The sequence below is a fragment of the Oncorhynchus nerka genome, linkage group LG25 (genome assembly GCF_034236695.1).
Source record: "Oncorhynchus nerka isolate Pitt River linkage group LG25, Oner_Uvic_2.0, whole genome shotgun sequence".
Classification (NCBI taxonomy): Eukaryota; Metazoa; Chordata; class Actinopteri; order Salmoniformes; family Salmonidae; genus Oncorhynchus; species Oncorhynchus nerka.
The window spans coordinates 20,098,215-20,123,544 of record NC_088420.1 but is presented as its reverse complement, the minus strand read 5'-3'; the positions used below and the strand labels follow the sequence as shown (position 1 = coordinate 20,123,544).

At 43.3% G+C, this 25,330-nt stretch overlaps 2 protein-coding genes across 3 annotated transcripts; one reads left to right on the top strand and one right to left on the bottom strand.

The window, feature by feature from the left end:
- Positions 1-1,219: 1,219 nt before the first annotated feature.
- ndufs7 (NADH:ubiquinone oxidoreductase core subunit S7) lies at positions 1,220-9,145 on the bottom strand. Of its 2 annotated transcripts, none has more exons than XM_029633805.2 (8): positions 9,022-9,145; positions 8,250-8,286; positions 7,814-7,882; positions 7,608-7,728; positions 5,735-5,914; positions 5,581-5,627; positions 5,230-5,318; positions 1,220-1,460 (listed from the first exon to the last, which is right to left on the bottom strand). In XM_029633805.2, exons 1-8 carry the CDS (start codon positions 9,035-9,037, stop codon positions 1,363-1,365), a joined length of 657 nt encoding a protein of 218 aa, XP_029489665.1. In that variant the 5' UTR covers positions 9,038-9,145; the 3' UTR covers positions 1,220-1,362. The 2 variants fall into 2 exon arrangements, with proteins under 2 accessions (XP_029489665.1, XP_029489664.1); XM_029633804.2 differs by having other exon boundaries at positions 8,250-8,289; positions 9,022-9,144.
- Positions 9,146-16,856: 7,711 nt separating this feature from the next.
- Positions 16,857-25,215, top strand: LOC115109771 (proprotein convertase subtilisin/kexin type 4). Its single transcript, XM_029635061.2, has 16 exons — positions 16,857-17,223; positions 17,335-17,439; positions 17,543-17,638; positions 17,801-17,923; positions 18,303-18,379; positions 18,504-18,592; positions 18,704-18,876; positions 19,029-19,241; positions 19,517-19,617; positions 19,727-19,830; positions 20,264-20,381; positions 20,730-20,909; positions 23,545-23,691; positions 24,254-24,522; positions 24,716-24,779; positions 25,023-25,215. Exons 1-16 carry the CDS (start codon positions 17,071-17,073, stop codon positions 25,213-25,215), a joined length of 2,205 nt encoding a protein of 734 aa, XP_029490921.2. The 5' UTR covers positions 16,857-17,070.
- The last annotated feature ends 115 nt before the right edge of the window (positions 25,216-25,330 follow it).

The following is a 25,330-nucleotide window of genomic DNA, read 5'->3' as shown; positions in this document are numbered from 1 at the left end:
CAGGGCTGTGCATGTACGCCCACATGATTAGACTGAGCATTTCAATGGCAAAAGGAGTCTCAGCAAAATCAATTATTTTCATTAAATAAAGTAATATATTAGACATACAGTGATGATTTAAACAGACTGCATGGAAGCTTTAGGAAAATTGATGAAGTCCCTATCTAATTAGAACTTGTTAATCATTAATTGAGAAGTTGTCATCATGGCACAGTGCTGAGCTCATTGCAGCTGGTAGATAAGTGTTAGTCATATCTTACCCCAAACTATGAAGTTTTTTTTAACAGAAAATTGAGAACAGTAGGACCTTTGAATATTGGCCAACCATCATAGCATATCTCTCACAAGAATTTAACTCAATCTATACACATTTACTATTGGGTCACAAATCCTTAAGCCTGGTGAGAGGAGTTACTGAAAACACTGAGAAAATACATAGATTGTATTTATGATGCATGCTACATTTCTTGCAGAATTGGAGGGTGATTTATATGTATTTTTAAATGTAGATCGTGTGATTTGTCACTATAAATTACATCCAAAGGGAGCGTCTTTGTGCAAATAAAATGTTATAGGTGTAAACCGTTTTCAACATTCCTATAAAATATGAACAGCTACACCCTGCTTCCTGATAGGCTAGGTGGAATAGCACCCCTATTGCTACCTTCCAATTGTCTAAGATGTACACAATTGCATACAGGGCCGGGTCCATTTGGGATTGAGTGTTGGTGAGTAGAACCAAAGACTGGCCCTAAGACAATACTTGTAAATTGTATCCATCCTCATTTACTCGAAGTAAACACTGATTACATAATTGGTCAAAGCACTGCTAAAGGAAAGCATGCTTACACCAATTCAATGTCAGGTCAGTGATTACTTCAAGGAAGAAAGGAAACATTTAGGAATATTTCAAAAAGGGACTACTCTCTCTTTGGTAGACCCAGAGCGAATAGAAGTAGATGCCTAAACTCAGAATTTTTTGGGGTGCCAAGTGCACCATCTACTGGTTCAGAATATACACAAAGTATTCAAACAAAGAAGTACACCAACATACATTACAAAAACGAATGGACTACTAAAGAAACCTAAGGTGACCTTCCATCTACATAGTAATGACCATAACAATGTTTAAAATACTCAGTTAAAATGATTATTGCTAAATGTATTTATATCCCTGCCAGTATCATAATCTGTGCAAGGCCAAGAACAGTGATACAAATGACAAGAAATTCCTTTATTGTTTCTACAGAGAGGAGCCAGAGCTCAACCCAGAGTGATTCCTGAGGATATTGCCAACCGGTTTACTGGCTGATCAGACCACCAATAAATATAACATCTACAAAAAGCGAGACGTACATCATTTCACTTCCGATACCAAATCCTCATTTTCTTCTCTCTCTTTATTTTCTTTTGCAACTGTAGCGTCCCGTAGAGAAGGGCCTCTGCTGTGGGTGGGCAGCCTATGGGAGGACAAGTAAAACAGTCACTTAGAGTCAAATGTTTTCTATAAAAATAAAATGGTAAATAAGATGATCTTCACAGAGGTATTATTGTAATTTGTTTCTTTTCCACATTGCTGATCATACAGTGCCTTCAGAAACTATTCACACCCCTGGACTTTTTCCACATTTTGTTGTGTTACGAAATTGGATTGATTTGTAATTTTTTGTCAACTTTGACACCAATGTCAAAGTGGAAGTAAAATTCTTTTTTTTTTTTAATGGAAAATAAAACACTATATCTTGATTAGATAAGTATTCAACCCCCTGTGTCAATACATGTCAGAATCACTTCTGACAGCAATTACAGCTTTGAGTCTTTCTGGGTAAATCTAAGAACTTTGCACACCTGGATTGTAATTTTTTTTCCCATTATTCTTTTTTAAACTCTTCAAGCTCTCAAGTTGGTTGCTGATCAATGCTAGACAGCCATTTTCATGTCCTGACAGATTTTTAAGCAGATTTAGGTTAACTAGGCCACGCAGGAAAATTCCATGTCATCTTGTTAAGAAACGCCAGTGTATATTTGGCCTTGTGTTTTAGGTAATTGCCCTGCTGAAAGTTGAATTTCAAATCAAATTAACATTTGATTTACAACAGGTGTAATTAGACCTTACCATTAAATGCTTACTTACAAGCCCTTAACCAACAATGCAGTTCAAGAAAGAGTTTAAACAAACTAAAGTTTTTTAAAAAGAATAAAAACTAAACAATAAAATAACAAGGCTAGATACAGGTGGTACCAGTACCGAGTCAATACACGTTCGTCAAGGTCATTTGTACATGTAGGTAGGGGAAAAGTGACTATAAATAGATAAACAGTGAGTAGCAGGAGTGTAAAAACAAAGGGGGGGGGGGTCAATGTAAATTATCCAGATGGCTATTTGATTAATTGTTCAATCTTATGGCTTGGGAGGGGTAGAAGCTGTTAAGAAGCCTTTTGGACCTCAACTTGGCGCTCCGGTACCGCTTGCCGTGCCGTAGCAGAGAGAACAGTCTATGACTTGGGTGACTGGAGTCTGACAATTTTTTGGGCCATCCTCTGACACTGCCCAGTATATAGGTCCTGGATGGCAGGAAGCTTGGTCCCAGTTATGTACTGGACTGTATGCACTACCTTCTGTAGAACAGTTGCCATACCAGGCGGTGAAGCAACCGGTCAGGATGCTCCCGATGGTGCAGCTGTATAACTTTGAGAACCCGGGGACCCAAGCCAAATCTTTTGTCTCCTGAGGGGGAATAGGCTTTGTCGTGCCCTCTTCACGACTGTCTTGGTGTGTTTGGACCATGATAGTTTGTTGGTGATGGGGACACCAAGGAACATGAAACTCTCGACCGGCTCCACTACAGCCATATAGATGTGAATTGGGGCATGTTCGGCCCATCTTTTCCTGTAGTCCACAATCAGCTCCTTTGTCTTGCTCACGTTGAGGGAGAGGATGTTGTCCTGGGATCACACTGCCAGGCATCGGACCTCCTCCCTATAGGCCGCCTCATCGTTGATCAGGCAAACTTAAAAATGGTGGTGTTGGATTCATGCTTGGCCACACAGTCGTGGGTGAACAGGGAGTACAGGATGGGACTAAGCACGCACCCCTGAGGAGCCCCGGTGTTGAGGATCAGTGTGGCAGATGTGTTGTTGCCTACCCTTACCACCTGGAGGCAGCCTGTCAGGAAGTCCTGATCCAGTTGCAGAGGGAGGTGTTTAGTCCCAGGGTCCTTAGCCTAGTGATGAGGTGTGTTGGCACTATGGTGTTGAACGCTGAGCTGTAGTCAATGAATAGAATTCTCACATAGGTGTTCCTTTTGTACCGGTGGGAAAGGGCAGTGTGGAGTGCAATTGCATCATCGGTGAATCTGTTGGTGTGGTATGCAAATTGGAGTGGGTCTAGGGTTTCTGGAATAACGGTGTTGATGTGAGCCATGACCAGCCTTTCAAAGCACTTCATGGCTACCGACATGAGTGCTACGGGGCGGTAGTAATTTAGGCAGGTTACCTTCGCTTCCTTGGGCACAGGGACATAGGTTTTAAGCAGACCACCAATGTATTACAGACTCAGTCAGGGAGAGGTTGAAAACGTCAGTGAAGACACTTGCCAGTTGGACAGCTCATGCTCTTAGTACACATCCTGGTAATCCGTCAGGCCCCGCGGCCTTGTGAATGTTGACCTGTTTAAAAGGTCTTGCTCACATTGGCTACGGACAGCATGATCACAGTTGTCCGGAACAGCTGGTCCTTTCATGCATGCTTCCATGTTGCTTTCCTCGAAGCGAGCATAAGAGGCATTTAGCCCGTCTGGTAAGCTCGCGTCACTGGGCAGCTCGCGTCACTGGGCAGCTCGCGGCTGTGCTCCCCTTTGTAGTTTAATAGTAGTGCAAGCCCTGCCACATCCGACGAGCGTCAGAGCCGGGGGTAGTAGGATTCAATCTCAGTCCTGTATTGATGCTTTGCCTGTTTGATGGTTCGATATGAGGGCATAGTGGGATTTCTTATAAGCGTTTGGATTAGTGTCCAGTTCCTTGAAATAGGCAGCTCTAGCCTTTAGCTCAGTGAGGATGTTGCCTGTAATCCGTGGCTCCTGGTTGGGATATGTACGTGTGATCACTGTGGGGACGACGTCGTCGATGCACTTATTGATGAAGCCGGTGACTGAGATGGTATACTCCTCAATGTCATTGCATGAATCCCAGAAAATATTCCAGTCTGTGCTAGCAAAACAGTCATGTAGCGTTGCATCCGCTTCATTTGACCACTTCCATATTGAGCGAGTCACTGGTACTGCCTGCTTTAGTTTTTGCTTGTAAGCAGGAATCAGGAGGATAGAATAATGGTCAGATTTTCCAAACGGAGGGCGAGGGAGAGCTTTGTACGAGTGTGTGGAGTAAAGTTGGTCTAGAGTAATTTTTCCTCTGGTCGCATGTGACATGCTGGTAGAAATGAGGTAAAACAGATTTACGTTTGCCTGCATTTATCTCCCAGTGTCTGTTGGAAAGCAGACGGAACCAAGTTTAGGATTTTGCCTGTGCTTAGCTCTATTCTGTTCATTTTTCTCCTAAAACTCCCTAATCCTTGCAGATGACAAGCATACCCATAACATGATGCAGCAAACACCATGCTTGAAAATATGAAGAGTGGTACTCAGTGATGTGTTGTGCTAGATTTGCCCAACGAAAACACTTTTGTATTCAGGACAAACAGTTCATTTATTTGTCACATTTTGCAGTATTACTTTAGTACCTTAATGCAAACACGATACATGTTTTGGAATATTTGTATAGGCATCCTTCCTTTCACCCTGACATTTATGTTAGTATTGTGGAGAAACTACAATGTTGATCCATCCTCAGTTATCTCCCATCACAGCCATTAAACTAGCTGTTCTAAAATCAATTTTTTTCAGGATGAAATCCCTGAGAGGTTTCCTTCCTCTCCGGCAACTGAGTTAGGAAGGGCGCCAGTATCTTTGTGCGACACCATCCAAATTGCAATTAATAACTGCACAGTGATCAAAGAGATATTTAATGTCTAATTCCACTGACGGAGTATTATGTGTAGATCAGTGACAAAATCTAAATGTAATCCATTTTAAATTCAGGCTGTAACAACAAAAAGTGGAATTAAGTCAAGCGGTGTGAATACTTTCTGAAGGCACTGTATATCAGGGCCAGAACAAATGATTTGTTTTATAAGAGTAAAAAAATAAAATACGAACAACACAATGATACATACCTGGAACGTATATGTCCACTGGTACGATGCGGTCACACCCTCGGACCACGGCGTAAGAGTAGTGGTAGTAGCCACCCCCATTGGCACAGCTTAATAAGGACAGAGTAATAAGATGCAGCTGTTAGTTGAGCTACAGTGTATATGAAAAACGTCAACAGACACTGTAAAAGCACTGTGTGTAATGCTAAAACAGTTTGGGGAATTAAATCCCAATCAGTTGGCAGTAATCTTTACATTAAACAATCAGGCATTCTTAAATGAAAAAGTTACAAGGACATTATGTGATTCATTTCAAACTAGACAACCACTAACATCTTTCTGCTTGAACCTAATATTAGGACAAAACTTTACCTGCCCATGGAAATGACATATCTTGGCTCAGGCATCTGGTCATAAACCTATGGGAAAATAAGCATGTTGAATTCATAGTCAATAAAAGACTAAGCTGATTTCAAGCAAATGCAGAACTCCTTTCTCCAAAGAAACATGTTCTTCAGTCAAATACCTTGCGCAGAGCGGGGGCCATCTTGTTGGTCAAGGTGCCTGCCACAATCATGACGTCGGCCTGTCTGGGGCTGGCTCTAAACACCACTCCGAACCGGTCCATGTCGTATCGAGGAGCCGCCATGTGCATCATCTCAACCGCACAGCATGCCAGGCCAAAGGTCATGGGCCACAGGGAGCTCTAATGTAGAAATCCACAAAAACAGATTAGATCGATTGTTTTGTTGACCTAACTGAACAAAGATCATTCAGTCAGTCAATGTTTTTCCCTAACTCTTCCTAACAATCCTCAACTCATCTTGAGAAAGGTGAAAAGGTCAAGGAATAATATTTAGAGAAAGTAAACTTGTTATAGTCCCGTACCCCTTCAAACATTCAACCTCCAGCTGCGTATCTCCAGCACACTCAAATGTTGTTTTTTTACCATCATTGTAAGCCTGCCACACACACACACTATATGATACATTTAAACATAAGAATGAGTGCGAGTTGTCGTCACAACCCGGCTCGTGGGGAGTGACAAAGAGCTCTTATAGGACCAGGGCACAAATAATAATAAATCAATAATTTTGCTTTATTTAGCCATCTTATGTATAAAAGCTTATTAGTTCATCAAAAATTGAGAATAACTCACCACAGGTAAATGAGAAGGGTGTGCTTGAAGGGATGCTCAAAATTCTGCAATGTTGGGTTATATTGAGAGAGATTCTCGGTCTTAAATCATTTTCCACACACAGTCTGTGCTTGTATTTAGTTGTCATGCCAGTGAGGGCCGAGAATCCACTCTCACATAGGTACGTGGTTGCAAAGAGCATCAGTGTCTTAGCGCGATTTTCCAAGTCAAGAAACTGAGCGCAGCCCAACCCAGAAATCTGACAGTGGTTTCTGATTACATTTTCACAGAATCGCATGTTGCAATTTCAGTGAGGCTCTCTTGTTCAGATATTGGTAAGTGGATTGGAGGCAGGGCATAAAAGGGATAACGAATCCAGTCGTTTGTGTCGTCCGTTTCGGGAAAGCACCTGCGTAATTGCGCACCCAGCTTCGCTATATCACATTTGACATTGTCCATAAACTTGAATTCATTTGCACACAAAAAAAAGAATCATACAATGATGGAAAGACCTGCGTGTTGTCCTTGTGAATGCAGACAGAAAAGAGCTCCAACTTCTTAATCATAGCCTCAATTTTGTCCGGCTGATTGAATATAGTTGCGGAGAGTCAGTGTAATCCTAGATTCAGATCATTCAGCTGAGAATAAACATCACCCAGCTAGGCCAGTCATGTGAGAAACTTGTCATTATGCATAACCAGTATACTTCTACACGTATGTTGTAAAAGCGTTACATGGCCACTGCCCATATCATAATGAAGAAAATACACGAGTTCGTCTTTATTCTCGCTCAAAAAACTCCTGTGGCTTATTTTTCAAATTGTCATGTTTTGTTTAAATGTGTGCGCAAGTGAAGGTTTCCCGCGAGAGAAACAGTTAATGTGATTGGATGTTAATTATTTGACTAGGCTACCTGTATTTGACATTGTGTTGTTATTTCACAAAACACTAGTTCACTGGTTTTATTTAATTTTTTGGCAATGAAACAAATCTACTCAGGCAAGAAAAAAAAAAGAGAAAAAAATCCAAATATAGCCCCGTTAGAAAATATAAAATGTACTGTTTGAAAATGTGAAGAATTATTACGATTATGATTTTGTATTTATTATTGCCCCAGTTTGGGAATACCTGGTTTAGAGGAATGAGTTTTATAAAAGCCAAATTGACACTCAAAACATACAAAAATGTACCGTATGCCACTGCAAAACAGAGATATTGTGTGGTATTCAATCGGAGCCCTAACTTACTCTGCGTAACTTACTCTGCGTGCCCAGTTCACCAGATCATCCAGTTTAGTGATGACATATTCTCCCTTGCTGCTTGCTACTGCAGCGGGCTTGGCAGCAGCCACCACTGTGCTTTTCTCTCTGACTGGAACCACACTGGAGGAAAAGGGAATATTAAGTACTCGAGCAAATCTTCTTTATAGTTCTTGACAAATTCAGATGTTCACTGGATTTCCATTACCTTGTAGCATTGTCGCTTTTAGCAATGTGGTGTAGCAACCTCTGTTGTATCACAAATAGTGAAATGGGTCTGTGTGGTAAAAAATACCAAGATTGGATTGGCACTGACAACTTTGTGATATCTGCTGATGTAAAAGAGGTTTATAAAATAAAGTTGTTTGATTGACTGACTGACTGGCCATCAACACAAGCACAATGGCACTGCACAGAAATAACACAATACTCTAAACTATAACAAATGGGGCAAACATATTTAATGTAGACTACTGGTGATTCCAAAACAGAAAGAACCTCCATGTTGCTAACTATAGTAAATGCCAGACCTGTCTTGGACAAATTACGCAGTTGATAAGGTGATTAATTAAAACCAGACTGCCAGAGACAGCAGATAAGCGTTCCTAAATAATATCAGATTAAACTTTTAAAAGAATCCTTACCTTGATGAAAAGTTACCAAACGCGGCGAGGCGAGGGACTGCTAAGAAAATACAAAAAAAGCATAGCTAGATTTAAAATGCAATTAAATCATTACGCCACACCAAACTCTCTAGCTAACACAATTTACTGGGGGATAACATTACTGCACAGGTTGTCACTTGTTACCACAGCCTAACCCAAAATCACGACCAAAAAGCGAATTTTTGTTTTAATGAATCATTACAATAGGCAATATTGACATGTGTGGCTGTAGTAACTAGTGGAAACTCACTGACTGGCAGTCAATGCGCATTTCTTGAGTGGCATAACAAACAGACGTTTGTGATATGGCTAGTTGTAACTTAGCCAAACTGACTTGTATCAAGAATGTCCTTATATAAATATTAACATGTATTTGCCATTAGATGACCATTAGCTAAGAGGTTGATCACACTGCATGTCTGACTGAGGAACTTAACGTTCCACGCATGCTAGTTAGCTATTTACAAACATGTTCTCCCTAGCTAGCTAACATTAGCTAGTTAGCCTAGCCAGAGCCGTTTCTGTTCAGATTTACGCCAGATATAGCAAATAGCTAGTTATAGCTAGATAGCAAGGTCAGTGATTACAACCGATGGTGGAAGCATAATATGACATCAAAACCTAGATAATACATTAATCAGGTGGCATAGGAAATACAGTAATGTTAGTGGGATAAATAAGTCGGATATTTAGCAGAATGATATGTCGCAGTAACTTGGGAACATTGCATATTAGCCATAACATCACTCACCCACCAACGCCGCCATCTTTCGCAAAAAATGAGAAGACTTCCACTGACTGTGGATACGTGATAGAACGGTCCGTCCTATCTGTGATCCTTGGGACGTCCCTACTTCTTTGAAGTTGACATTTAAACTGGTTAGGTTCAGGGTTGGGACGTCCCAAGGATTAATTAAAATAAATATTGCAGTTAATTATAGGGGCCTACCGGTATATTTTTTTTTGTTGACAGGGAGAGAAAAATGTCTAAAGTAACAGTTAAACGTATTGATTGGTCTGAACTTAAATACCAAATATGTGGGAAATAATTTCACATTTGCAAGTGGTTCATGGGTTATGACGTAGCTCAGAGCAGATCCGGGATCACTTTAGACAACCCAATCAACCGAGGTAAAAACAGTTTCAAGTTGGATATTCGACGGATATTCGCGCTTTCAAACCTCAATAGCTTTCAAACCACTTGAGCCACAGACTCCAAATAAGTGTCATGATGTTGTAAAAAATTGCGCACAACATTGCACAGGTCTTATTTTCACGATTTGGACATTAATTGGCTTTCCAAAGCTAATAAACATGTGCAAATGGGAGCAGCATTTTGTATTCCAAGTTGAAATAGTTAGGGAGTGTAAACAAAATACAAACTTTTTTTACATTCAAATTTCAATAGCTCCTTGGTCATGTGACCTAGTGACTTCAAACAAGGTTCAGAATGTCCACTCAGTGGCCCTACACATTACACACCCCTTAGTTTGGCCATTTTCATCTCACATGGTTTTACATGAATTTTTCAAAATTTACAATTTCAATAGCTCCTTGGTCATGTGACCTACTGACCTCAAACAAGGTTCAGAATGTCCACTAACTATACCTTCATATCGCACACTGATGTTTGTCTACTTTCATCTCATGCTATTAGACGTAAATCTGTAATCTTTGCAGGCCTTCATTTTACATGGGTGTGACATTTTTTTTTATTTTTAAGTCAAACAAATGTTCCATCCTCGCAATAACTATCTTTCACATGGCTGTATGTGGTTTGGATCAAGGACAGGAGAGGTGTTCAAACAGAGGTGCTTAAAGGAAGGTGCACAGGTAGGCCTCATGAAAAACAATGTTTCATATGCTCTTTTTAATCACAGTAATAGGCAATGATTTGTCAGTCACAGTGAGCTTGATAATGTGAAATAATTATTTTCATAGCATCACTTTCATATACTGTACATTAAGACAAATCCTTCTACGTTGAGTATTAGAACGCAGTTTACATAACCTGATAATGACTTGATATTTGAGTGCATTCACAACAAGCCACCTGCAGACAACTTACAAAAGGCAATATTTGCATTTGAGGGTTTGTTTTTCTGATGAAAATAGTTATTCGATGCATGGCCTACTATTTCTAACTGGGAAAATAAATTCCTGTGTCTTTTGTGAGTAAAATCCTTTTTTCAAAAATGATTTAGGTTCATTTTTGTGGAGCGGTATGAGGTTTGTGATATGGGTCATTTAATACTAAAATCATTTAAGGAATCAATAGATTTCTATATTGCTTCCCCAGTATCTGCATGAACCATCAGGCCAAGTGTTTTTGGTTGACCCTGCTGGACAGAAAGAGAAGGAGGAATCGGAACACACTGCATTCAAATTCAGGTCTTAATTATTCCATTGTACTGGACCTAATACACATTAGCATTTTACATACATTCATAAGTGTAATAGTTTTTTATGACATACTGTGAAAAACTCTTGGCTGCTGGCTCTGCCACTTTCAGACTTGAACCACAGGGGATCTCTGCAAAGAGAGAGTAATCCAAAAGGCACAGACACACCCCTTGACTTTCAATTGGCACTGTTGACCTGTATGTATTCTCTCCTGATTGGCTCTGTGGTGCACAGTCTGGCAGTCTGACTAAAGTGCAAGAGGTATGAGGAGAGACATCCTCTTTTGTATTTATGGCAACAAATATTTCCTAACGCTTTGGATTCTATTCTTGGACAGTTAGAAGACACAATGCAACAACAACAAAAATATTACTAATGACTGTCCATGAGTAACCTCAACCTTGTGGGTCTATGGGTGTTTGGGCCAATAAAGTGCCAACTCAATTCTACCACTGACTAGTCTCTCATGCCCCTATGAACGGAGACACAGGGCAATAGTTTTTAATCGAAACCAGACCTTTTTTTACTGGAGTACACTAACCCCTAATTGGGGCTCTTTTCTTGACACATAGTAGCAGTTTACCAGATAAGAAGTCAAGATCAAAAAGTAGATTGTTGTAAGGGTGTATTTACATCCTGTACTGGCTCCATTGTCATATCCATTCTGGATTCTGAGTGGTAAAATCATAGCTGAAAAATGCCTCTATGTATGTGTATACACTTCCACCAAGACAGAACTGCCAAAGGGGGTGGAGTTGCAATCTACTGCAGAGACAGCCTGCAGAGATCTGTCATGCTATCCAGGTTGTGTCCAAACAGTTTGAGCTTCTACTTTTAAAAATCCACCTTTCCAGAAATAAGTCTCTCACTGTTGCCGCTTGTTACAGACCCCCCTCATTCCCCAGCTGTGCCCTGGACACCATATGTGAATTAATTGCCCCCCATTTATCTTCAGAGTTTGTACTGTTAGGTGACCTAAACTGGGATATGCTTAACACCCCGGCCGTCCTACAATTTAGATGCCCTCAATCTTACCCAAATTATCATGGAACCTACCAGGTACAACCCCAAATCCGTAAAATGGGCACCCCCATAGATATCATCCTGACCAACCTGTCTTCTAAATACACCTCTGCTGTCTTCAACCAGGAACTCAGCGATCACTGCCTCATTGCCTGCGTCCGTAATGGGTCTGCGGTCAAACGACCACCCCTCATCAAAGTCAAGCGCTCCCTAAAACACTTCAGCGAGCAGGCCTTTCTAATCGACCTGGAAAGATATTGACCTTGTTCCGTCAGTAGAGGATGCCTGGTTATCCTTTAAAAGTGCTTTCCTCACCATCTTAAATAAGCATGCCCCATTCAATAAATGTAGAACCAAGAACAGATATAGCCCTTGATTCAGTCCAGACCTGACTGGCCTTGACCAGCACAAAACATCCTGTGGCGCACTGCATTAGCATCGAATAGCCCCCATGATATGCAACTTTTCAGGGAAGTAAGGAACCAATATACACAGGCAGTTAGGAAAGCCAACGCTAGCTTTTTCAAACATAAATTTGCATCCTGTAGCACAAACTCCAAAAAATTCTGGGACACTGTAAAGTCCATTGAGATTAAGAGCACCTCCTCCCAGCTGCCCACTGCTAGGAAACACTGTCACTACCGATAAATCTACGATTATCGAGAAGCATTTTTCTACGGCTGGCCTTGCTTTCCACCTGGCTTCCCCTACCCCGGTCAACAGCTCTGCACCCCCCACAGCAACTTGCCCAAGCCTCCCCATTTCTCCTTCACCCAAATCGTGATAGCTGATGTTCTGAAAGAGCTGCAAAATCTGGGCCCCTACAAATCAGCTGGGCTAGACAATCTGGACCCTCTCTTTCTAAAAAGATCGCCTCAATTGTTGCAACCCCTATTACTAGCCTATTCAACCTCTCTTTCGTATTGTCTGAGATCCCCAAAGATTGGAAAGCTGCTGCGGTCATCCTCCTCTTCAAAGGGGGAGACACTCTAGACCCAAACTGTTACAGACCTATATCTATCCTACCCTGCCTTTCAAAGGTCTTCGAAAGCCAAGTGTCATTTAAAATAAAGAAAAATTTACGCCTACCACGCTGCACCTTGGTCCAATCCATCTTTAAACGAACGTGACAGAAGATCCCACCACAAACGGACCAAGCAGCGTGGCCATGAGGAGCAGACATCCTGGACATGGGAGGATATCTTAGATGGTAAGGGATCCTGGATGTGGGAGAAGATCCTGGCCGGAAGGGATCGCCTTCCATGGGAGCAGACGGAGGCAGCGAGGGCAGAACAACGATGACACCAGGGTTCGTGACCACGAAACAAGCACGAGAGGCAGGCCAAACATTTTTTGGGAGGGAGACACGGGGTGGTTGGCACATGGGGTGGTTGGCGGAGCCAGGTTTCAGACCAGAGCCAACACCCCGCACTCGCTTTAAGGAGAGTGTGACCGTTCAGGCACCATGTTATGCGGTGATACACACTGTGTCTCCAGTGCGCATTCACAGCCTGGTGCGTTCTGTGCCAGCTCCTCGCACTTGCCGTGCGAAATTGAGCATACAGCCAGGACGGGTTGTGCCGGCTCAGCGCTCCTGGTCTCCAGTACGCCACCTTGGTCCAGGATATCCTGCGCCGGCTCTACGCACTGTGTCGCCAGTGCGCCTTCACAGCCCAGTGCGTCCTGTGCCTGCTCCTCGCGCTCGTCCTGAGGTGCGTGGCACAAGCCCGGTACCATCCGTGCTGGCCCCACGCACCAAGCTTCCGGCGACAGTTCCCAGTCCAGAGCTTCCGACGACAGTTCCCAGTCCGGAGCTTCCGGCGACAGTTCCCAATCCAGAGCTTCCGGCGACGGTCCACAGTTCGGTAACCTCCAGCGACGGTCCACAGTCCGGAACCTCCAGCGACGGTCCACAGTCCAGAACCTCCTGAGACGGTCCACAGTCCGGAACCTCCTGAGACGGTCCACAGTCTGGAGCCTCCAGTGATGATCCATGGCACGAAGCATCGAGTGATGATCCATGGCCCGAAGCCTCCAGTGATGATCCATGGCCCGGAGCCTCCAGTGATGATCCATGGCCCGGAGCCTCCAGTGATGATCCATGACCCGGAGCCTCCAGTGATGATCCATGGCCCGGAGCCTCCAGTGATGATCCATGGCCCGGAGCCTCCAGTGATGATCCATGGCACGGAGCCTCCAGTGATGATCCATGGCACGGAGCCTCCAGTGATGATCCATGGCCCGGAGCCTCCAGTGATGATCCATGCCCCGGAGCCTCCAGTGATGATCCATGGCCCGGAGTCTCCAGCAAGGGTCTGCAGTCCAGAGCCTCCAGCGACGGTCTGCGGTCCAGAGCCTTCAGCGACGGTCTGCGGTCCAGAGCCTTCAGCGACGGTCTGCGGTCCAGAGCCTTCAGCGACGGTCTGCGGTCCAGAGCCTCCAGCGACGGTCTGCGGTCCAAAGCCTCCAGCGACGGTCGGCGGTCCAGAGCCTTCAGCGACAGTCTGCGGTCCAGAGCCTCCAGCGACAGTCTGCGGTCCAGAGCCTCAGGCAGGGGTTCCCAGTCCAGAGCCTCCTGCAAGGGTTCTGATCTACGGTCCGGAGTCCCTGGCAACGATCTACGGTCCGGAGCCCCGGCGACAATCCACGGTCCGGTTCCACGAAAGCGGAAGGATCAGCGAGTGGAGCGGGGTCTACGTCCCGAGTCCGCACCTTTGGGGTGGGGTACTGTCACGCCCTGACCTTAGAGAGCCTTTTTATTTCTCTATTTGGTTAGGTCTGGGTGTGATTTGGGTGGGCATTCTAGTTTTCCTATTTCTTTGTTTGGCCTGGTATGGTTCCCAATCAGAGGCAGCTGTCTATCGTTATCTCTGATTTGGGATCATATTTAGGCAGCCTTTTTTCCCCCTTTAGTTTGCAGAACTATTATTGATTATCTTTTGTTGTTTTGTTTGGTGTTCATCAAAATAAGGTAAGATGTACGCTTACCACGTTGCCCCTTGGTCTCATTCCAACAACTGACATAACAATTATTTATACATAAAAAAGAGAATACTTCAAAATGAGAGATCCTGCCATGGAAAAGACGACTGGGCGGACATAAAATGGAAAGGAGGGGAAATAACTCACAACATGCAGCAGGACACCTTCAGCTGTGGGGTCTTTTTAATGCAGGTTTGATAGTTATATTTTCAATAATGAATGGTTAGCTGTTATGTGACAATTAGGTCAAAAACTCATTTTTTGGTGTAGATGGCCAAGGAAGTTGCACAGAACTTCCCCAACATCCCCTTCCAAATTGATATGGAACCTTCAAAAACACATGGAGCAACTGCAAAAAAGAAATGGCTGAGGATATACTAAAAATGTCTGGTATGTAATGACATTTAATTCAAAGTAAATGTCAATTCTTTATTTTTATGTAGTTGTGTGGGACAGCCATATGTTCAGTTTATGCCTATGATTTCAGAGTTCCACAAGGCCAACAACTGACTGGGTTAGTAACTTTATTTAACATGTTTATAATCTTTTGACAACAGTGACGGCATGTAAGACAATTTATGATATAACACAATGGATGGCTAATTCGTCATTCGTCATACTGCATTGATATTTGATATTATTTATAATGTGTTATGCTTTGTTTTATTTTGATTGAATGTTTTGCATGTCAACGGTGGTTCCATGTGCTGTGCCTAGGAATGAAGACAAAAGAGTTCAACAGAATAAAGAACACAAACTGGAAGTGCAGTCTTTGTATGCTATACCCCATCCACACTGAAGAGGCTCTGAAATGTACATCAACCAGGGATAAAGAGAAAGATAACACTGTGAAATTGTTCATACTTAATTGAAGTTAAGTGTCTATTGACACTTAATTTTTATTCTTTGATTTACTGGCCACCATTACTGTGGTTACATGTTCAGTATATGTATTGACCAGCAAACCCACTGCAGCCTACCTCACTAGCTCACTCTCCATCCCTGCTTTGGACAATTAATAACATGACACTCGTACTCTGCCCTTTTCCTTTATGGTTGATATTAACAACGAAAGGCGATACTATCTGTCTCTCTCCTATTGTGTACCACTGTTAAATACTGTGGAAAATAAAACATAGGGAAAATAAGTACTTAAAACGACCAATTACTGTAGATAAATATGAAAGAAAATGTTAAACACAACACTAGACTGAACCCCCTAATTGTCAAACTAATATTAATGTACAACAATATAGAAGATACATGACTAGAGGTTATGCAATATGGGTGTATATCCACTGCATGCTTCTTAGGTGTGTAATTGACATGACCAGGGAGCTATTGCAAATGTGAAACTATGAAAAATGTACATTTCACCGTGTGATTTTACAGTACACAAACAAGAGTGTGCAATATAGAAGGGTAGTCAGTGGACATTAGGTCACATGACCAAGGAGCTATTGAAATCTTACATTTAGAAAAATTCATGTAAAAACGTGTGAGATAAAAATGGACAAAGTAAAGGATGTGCAATGTGTAGGCCCATTGAGTGGACATTCTGAACCTGGTTTGAAGTCATCAGGTCACATGACCAAGGAGCTATTGAAATTCTAAACTTTGAAAAATGAATGTAAAACCATGTGAGATGAAAATGGACAAACTAAAGGGTGTGCAATGTGTGTCTATGCCATCGGGTTAGCAACAACCAGTTTTGAAAGTGTTAGGAGTAATGGTTAAAGAGCTATTGAAATATCAAATCAAATGTATTTATATAGCCCTTCTTACATCAGCTGATATATCAAAGTGCTGTACAGAAACCCAGCCTAAAACCCCAAACAGCAAGCAATGCAGGTGTAGAAGCACGGTGGCTAGAAAAACTCCCTAGAAAGGCCAAAACCTAGGAAGAAACCTAGAGAGGAACCAGGCTATGAGGGGTGGCCAGTCCTCTTCTGGCTGTGCCGGGTGGAGATTATAACAGAACATGGCCAAGATGTTTGACATTTGAAAAATGTAATTTGTCACTATGTTGACGGTCCCTAACTGCTGTTGGTGAACGTAATTAAAACTACAGCCGAATATCCGTCGAATATCCAACTTGAAACTGTCTTTACATCGGTCCCAAATCATAGTCTTGTCAATGCCGTTACACAACGCAAAAGTGACCAAACAATGCACAGATACTTGCGCGCCAGTCTTGATTATCTGTGGCGGGAATATTAGTTATTGTTCACGCTCGTGTAGTAGGCCTATTCGAATGTCAAGTACAACCGTTAGTGATGAAACTGTCAACATCAGTTAAAAACAAGTTGCAGACATGAGAGTTAGCGAAATGAAAGGATTGCTTCTCTATGACCAACAATGTATCAGCTGATCAGTTCAAACAGCAGACAGAATGAGGTTTATCAGTTGCTTCTTGTGTATGTTGTATGTGTGCACAATGTATGCCGAGGTCATCTACACTAACATTTGGGCTCTACATTTGAATTGTACTCCTGAACAAATCAACAAGATTGCAAAGAAGCATGGTTTCCATAACCTGGGAAAGGTAAAACAATGTTAGTTTACTGTTTATGTCATATAATGATTTGTATTTTTATGTGTAGATCTTTTGGCATATTATGACTAGCTAATTTCTTCTGGCATATTATATTTGTAGATATTTCCAGATGGCAACTATTACCATATGGAGCAAAGACAGGTGGCAAAACAATCATTGCAGGCACACTATTTGCATAATCTTATATTCAAAATGGACCCTAAGGTGAATAGCCAATAGGTCAATACTATCCAAAATTGGCTGGAATAACCAGTCCCAGCATTTCTCTTATTGTAATGAGTGTGATGATGTACTTACTGTTTCGTAGGTGCTTTGGTTTGCACAGCAATCTGGAAGGAGTAGAAAGAGAAGACACTCTTTCACAGTACCAACTGATCCATTTTTCAATCAGCAGTGGTACCTGGTATGTCAACATTAAGCTTCCATTTTTGTTTGAAGTATATTTCCATAATAGAAGCTCTTTACATTTTTATTCAGCCTGTTTTAGTTTTTTCTGCCTTGAGTGAAAACAAATGGTTATCCCCGTTTTAACAGAAAAAATAATTTATTCAAACTGCTTTTCCAGAGTGAGGCCTTTGATCAGAATGTGGTGGCTGCATGGGCTCGAGGCTACACAGGAAAAGGGGTGGTGGTGTCCATCTTAGACGATGGCCTAGAGACAAGCCACCCAGACATTGCTGAAAATTATGTGAGTTGTTATTATATATATATTTTTATTTAACCTTTATTTTAACAGGGAACACATTGAGACCTAGGTCTCTTTTACAAATGTGCCTTGTATAATACAACATAAATATACAGATTATACCCTATATATATTAAAATACAAAAACACATTAATGGGAAGCACAAATCACCCAGAAAAAGTTACATTCCTCCACAAAAATGTCCCCAATCAATACTTTAAATTGCCCGAATGGCACTAGAACATCAATATGAAATGTATTTAGAATTTTGTTCCAGCAATACAGTGCTGTAACAAAAATGGAAAAAGACAAATATTATTTAAAAAATCAAATACAAGTGGCAAATGATCCTTATAAAGACCTAATGTATTGTACCTGTAGGATCCACAGGCTAGCTATGACATGAACGATAATGACCCCAACCCAGACACCCAATACACTCTGACCAGACCAAAGAGGTAATTTGCTATGATGTTAAGATTTTAATGCAAGATTACATACATTACATCATGTATCATGTATGAAGTACACTATGTAACAACATTCTGTATGGATGAACCCCTTTTGTATTCTGTTCCATAGGCATGGAACACGGTGTGCTGGGGTGGTGGCAGCGGTGGCAAATAATGGGGTGTGTGGGGTTGGAGTGGCATATCAGGCCAAGATTGGAGGTAAGTATTACCCATACATTCACTCATTTGGTCTCTTTTAATAGCATATAGAACTGTACTGCAATTATCCTGCTTTAATTTGCATCCTGTTACTTGTTCTGTTTTGTCCAGGAGTTCGGATGTTGGATGGACAAGTGACTGACCTGATAGAAGCCATGTCCTTAAATTTGAATCAGCAACACATTGACATCTACAGCTCCAGCTGGGGACCTGAAGATTTGGGGACGAATTTGGAGGGGCCAAACACATTGGCCCAAGAAGCCTTTATCAGAGGCATTACCAATGTATGATACAACTTGTACTGGTTATCCTATATTACCTGTTTCATCAGTAGTGTCCATTTTGTTAGATAAGATAAAACAATGTAATTGGCATTGGCAACTAAAGGGGTAAGATCATACAATGAGTCTTAAAAAACATATTCAATACCTTACAGGGCCGAGGTGGCTTGGGTTCCATTTACGTCTGGGCTTCAGGCAATGGGGGCGCCAGCTTTGACAACTGCAACTGCGATGGCTACACCAACAGCATTTACACGTTGTCTGTTGGTAGTACCACTGAGAGGGGAACACTGCCCTTCTACAGTGAACCCTGCTCTGCCATTCTAACAACGACCTACAGTGGTGGCAGCTTTCATCACCGCAATATTGTAAGTCTCTTTGTCCTCAACTCATCCCACACTAGTGTTTTTAACATCCATATATTTCTTTAAAAAGATGCATTTAGAGTGACAAAGCATTCTGTTAAATCTTTGACTAGTTTAGCATTAGTTTAATTGTGCTTAACAAAGTAGTCACATAAATGCAAAGGTTTGCTGAAGATGTGTGGAACTCTGAAAAAGGTCAATATTTATCTCACATTTACCACCTACAGCAACAGTAAGCAAAGCCTCAACAAAGTACCTGGATGTTGTTTCCCTTCCAGGTCACCACCGACCTGCATCAATCCTGCACCTCAGACCATACTGGGACCTCTGCCTCTGCCCCTCTGGCTGCTGGGATCATTGCACTGGCTCTGGAGGCAAAGTAACCATTCTCTTGTCTCTGTGCACCTGTAACTCAATAACCTATTTGTTGTAAGTTTGAGGCTTTGAGTCATCGAGAAAGATGATAATATTCCCAACTTCTCCCACAGCCCGACACTCAACTGGCGTGATGTGCAACACCTCGTGGTGCGAGCATCTAGACCGGTAGATCTTCGAACGCATGATTGGCGGACCAATGGTGTTGGAAGACCTGGTGAGACATAAAGCACTACCTTCTAGTGTTAGGTAGTTGACCAGGGGTGGCAGGGTAGCCTAGTGGTTAGAGCGTTGGACTAGTAACAGGAAGGTTGCAAGTTCAAATCCACCGAGCTGACAAGCAACCCACTGTTCCTAGGCCGTCATTGAAAATAAGAATTTGTTCTTAACTGACTTGCCTAAATAAAGGTAAAATAATATATATTTTTTTAGGGAAACTGGGATGTGATTTGCTACACTGTAGGGCCAGAAATAGAGTTGAAATGAATGAACTGCTTTTAGACAGGCAGCCCAATTCTGATATTTTTTTCACTAATTGGTCTTTTGACCAATCAGGTTGGTCAAAATACCAGTTAGTGGAAAAATATAAGAATTGGGCTGCCTGTGTAAACACAGCTATAGCATCATACACCTGATTTGCTTTATTGTAGTCAGCCATTACTATGGATATGGGCTACTGGATGCAGGGAGACTGGTGGAGTTGGCCAGTAAATGGAAAGCAGTCAAACCTAAAAGGAAATGCACCATTGACCTCATTACCAGAGCCATGTAAGGAAAACACCATTGTCCTTTCATCTCACTTATGGATAGTAGGAGGAAAACAGCCGCTTAGTGTGTTCTATAGCTGTTTACAGTAAACATAAACATGATCTTAAGATTTTCTTGAGCATAAACAGAAGTGGAGGCTGGTGGGAGGAGCTATAGGACGGGCTCATTGTAATGGCTGGGATGCAATGCATGGAACGGAGTCAAACATGTGGTTTCCATTTGTGTGGTGTGTGATACCATTCCATTAGCTCCTCCCACCAGCCACCAATGATAAAGTAATTCCACTAATTCATAATGCCAACTTGGCCAGTTAGATGTGTTATACCTGATGCTCTGTCTGTCTGATAGTGAACTCCGCAGGAAACTGACATTGAGGTGGAATGTGACAGCTTGTCACGGCACCAGGAACTGGATTCGGTCTCTGGAGCACATCCAGGCCCGTCTTACACTGACCTATAGCAGACGTGGAGATCTCTCCATCACCCTCATTAGCCCAAAGAAGACCATCTCCAATTTACTCACAACCAGGTAAGGCACAGCCAAGTCAATGGACAGAACGATTGAAAGCAATACATAGAAGTGATTTAAAAAGTCATAGTCAATCAATTAATAATATTATAATACTCTTAGCAAAAAATTGTCTTTAATTTACAATATGTAGAATCTATGAGGATAGAAAGGTTCAGAACTTTTGTGAAACATCACAGCACAACAAATATATGGCAAATAGAAATCAAAACTTGATGGTGTTCAGAGATAGATGGGAGGGGTTTAGTAGAAGATAACTATTGTAAACCATACTGTGTCTGTAAAATGTACACTGCTAAAAAAAATAAAGGGAACACTTAAACAACACAATGTAACTCCAAGTCAATCACACTTCTGTGAAATCAAATTGTCCACTTAGGAAGCAACACTGATTGACAATACATTTCACATGCTGTTGTGCAAATGGAATAGACAACAGGTGGAAATTATAGGCAATTAGCAAGACACCCCCAATAAAGGAGTGGTTCTGCAGGTGGGGACCACAGACCACTTCTCAGTTACTATGCTTCCTGGCTGATGTTTTGGTCACTTTTGAATGCTGGCGGTGCTTTCACTCTAGTGGTAGCATGAGACGGAGTCTACAACCCACACAACTGGCTCAGGTAGTGCAGCTCATCCAGGATGGCACATCAATGCGAGCTGTGGCAAGAAGGTTTGCTGTGTCTGTCAGCGTAGTGTCCAGAGCATGGAGGCGCTACCAGGAGACAGGCCAGTACATCAGGAGACGTGGAGGAGGCCGTAGGAGGGCAACAACCCAGCAGCAGGACCGCTACCTCCGCCTTTGTGCAAGGAGGAGCAGGAGGAGCACTGCCAGAGCCCTGCAAAATGACCTCCAGCAGGCAACAAATGTGCATGTGTCTGCTCAAACGGTCAGAAACAGACTCCATGAGAGTGGTATGAGGGCCCGACGTCCACAGGTGGGGGTTGTGCTTACAGCCCAACACCGTGCAGGACGTTTGGCATTTGCCAGAGAACACCAAGATTGGCAAATTCGCCACTGGCGCCCTGTGCTCTTCACAGATGAAAGCAGGTTCACACTGAGCACATGTGACAGACGTGACAGAGTCTGGAGATGCCATGGAGAACGTTCTGCTGCCTGCAACATCCTCCAGCATGACCGGTTTGGAGGTGGGTCAGTCATGGTGTGGGGTGGCATTTCTTTGGAGGGCCGCACAGCCCTTCATGTGCTCGCCAGAGGTAGCCTGACTGCCATTAGGTACCGAGATGAGATCCTCAGACCCCTTGTGAAACCATATGCTGGTGCGGTTGGCCCTGGGTTCCTCCTAATGCAAGACAATGCTAGACCTCATGTGGCTGGAGTGTGTCAGCAGTTCCTGCAAGAGGAAGGCATTGATGCTATGGACTGGCCCGCCCGTTCCCCAGACCTGAATCCAATTGAGCACATCTGGGACATCATGTCTCGCGCCATCCACCAACGCCAAGTTGCACCACAGACTGTCCAGGAGTTGGCGGATGCTTTAGTCCAGGTCTGGGAGAAGATCCCTCAGGAGACCATCCGCCACCTCATCAGGAGCATGCCCAGGCGTTGTAGGGAGGTCATACAGGCACGTGGAGGCCACACACACTACTGAGCCTCATTTTGACTTGTTTTAAGGACATTACATAAAAGTTGGATCAGCCTGTAGTGTGGTTTTCCACTTTAATTTTGATTGTGACTCCAAATCCCGACCTCCATGGGTTGATACATTTGATTTCCATTGATAATTTTTGTGTGTTTTTGTTGTCAGCACATTCAACTATGTAATGAAAAAAGTATTTAATAAGAATATTTAATTCATTCAGATCTAGGATGTGTTTATTTTAGTGTTCCCTTTATTTTTTTGAGCAGTGTATATAGTATGTATAGGCTTCTACTTCCAGCTTAAGTGTTGTCGTCTACTACTTTACTCAAATTAGGGTAAGGATGGTAGGGTTAAGTGTGCCTTGAATTGTAAATAAATCACCGACAGTGTCACCAGAAAAGCACCATCACACATCCTCCATGCTTCACGGTGGGAACCACACATGCGGAGATCATCCGTTCACCTACTCTGCCTCTCAGACACAGAGGTTGGAATCAAAAATGTCAAATTTGGACTCATCAGACCAAAGGACATATTTCCACCGGTCTAATGTCCATTGCTTGTGTTTCTTGGCCCAACAAGTCCCTTCTTCTTATTGGTGTCCCTTTTTAGTGGTTTCTTTGCAGCAGTTAGACCATGAAGGACTTATTCACACAGTCTCCTCTGAACAGTTGATGTTGAGATGTCTGTTACTTGAACTCTGTGAAGCATTTATTTGGGCTGCAATTTGAGGCTGGTAACTCTAATGCAATAAATGCAAATTAATTACTTAAAAATCATACAATGTGATTTTCTGGATTTTTGTTTTAGATTCCGTCTCTCACATATGAAGTGTACCTATGATAAAAAATTACAGACCTCTACATGCTTTGTAAGTAGGAAATCCTGCAAAATTGGCAGTGTATCAAATACTTGTTCTCCCCACTGTATATATATATATACAAGTATCAGGGTTTCAATATGCAACAAGAGGTCCAAGTGTGACTCATCTTGTCTGTACTAAAATATTCTAATCCAATGTTGCTTCACAGGCCTTACGATAAAATGTCTACAGGTTTCTCAGACTGGACCTTCATGAGTACACACTGCTGGGATGAGGATCCCTGCGGATATTGGGTTCTACGGATAGAAAACAACGGAGATTCAACCAACAGAGGTACACTGACAAAAACAAAGATGTTTCAATTTGAGGTGTCAACTTCAATAACACAGCGAGTGTCTTAAAACTAATCTCTAGTATTTCAATTCAATTAGTTACAGAAAGAAATAGTACACAACATTAATTAGAAACAGAACATTTGTCATCTTTAACTAGTATTAGAAATTAAATGCACTCAGTGTGTCACGTCCTGACCTTAGTTCCTTTTTTATGTCTCTGTTTTGGTTTGGTCAGGGCGTGAGTTGGGGTGGGCATTCTATGTTTTGTGTTCTATGTTTTCCATTTCTATGTGTTTGGCCTGGTATGGTTCTCAATCAGAGGCAGCTGGGAATCGTTGGCTCTGATTGAGAACCATACTTAGGTAGCCTGTTTTTCCCACTTGAGTTGTGGATAGTTATTTTCCGTGTTAGTGTTTGTGCCACACGGAACTGTTTTGTTTGTTTCACTTTGTTATTTTGTATTTTGTAGTGTTCAGTTTTACATGTTAAAATGGACACTTACCACGCTGCAAATTGGTCCGAACTCTCTTACTCCTCGTCAGAAGAAGAGGACGAGCGTTACAGAATCACCCACCACCAAAGGACCAAGCAGTGTGGTAACGGGCAGCAGCAGCGATCTCAGGACTCATGGACATGGGAGGACATTCTGGACGGGAAGGGTTCCTACACATGGGAGGAGATCCTGGCTGGAAGGGATCGCCTCCCATGGGAACAGGTGGAGGCAGCCAGGAGAGCGGAGGCAACAGGTAAAGGGAGCCAGTGCTTTGAGGGAACACGGCTGGCAAGGAAGCCCGAGAGGCAGCCCCAAAAATGTATTGAGGGGGGGCACACGGGGAGTGTGGCTAAGTCAGGTAGGAGACCTGAGCCAACTCGGTGCGCAGCCATAGCCCGGTGCGTTACATCGCAGCGCCTCGTATCGGCTGGGCTAGAGTGGGCATCGAGCCAGGTGCCATGAAGCCGGCTCAGCGCATCTGGTCTCCAGTGCGTCTCCTCGGGCCGGGGTACATGGCACCAGCCCTACGCACGGTGTCCCCGGTTCGCCAGCACAGCCCAGTGCGATCTGTTCCACCTTGCCGCACTGGCCTGGCGACGGGGAGTATCCAGCCAGGTAGGGTTGTGCAGGCTCGGGGCTCGAGACCTCCAGTGCGCCTCCACGGTCCGGTCCATCCGGTGCCTCATCCACGCACCAGGCTGTCTCTCCGTCTCCTCCCTCCAGGTGCTCCCTCCTGTCCAGCGCTTCCAGAGTCTCCCTCCTGTCCAGCGCTTCCAGAGTCTCCCTCCTGTCCAGCGCCTCCAGAGTCTCCCTCCTGTCCAGCGCCTCCAGAGTCTCCCTCCTGTCCAGCGCTTCCAGAGCCGCCCGTCAGTCAGGAGCTGCCAGAGCCGTCCGTCAGTCAGGAGCTGCCAGAGCCGCCCGTCAGTCAGGCACTGCCAGAGTCGCCTTTCACTCCGGCGCTGCCAGAGTCTCCTGTCTAATCGGGGCCCGTGGAAAGGGTCCCCAGTTCGGGGTCGGCGGCGAGGGTCGCCACTCCAAAGGCGCCACCTAAGTGGGCCCAGACTAAGGTGGAGTGGGGTCCACGACCCGTGCCAGAGCCGCCACCGCAGACAGTAGCCCACCCAGACCGCCCCCTATGGGTTTAGGTTTTGCGGCCGGAGTCCGCA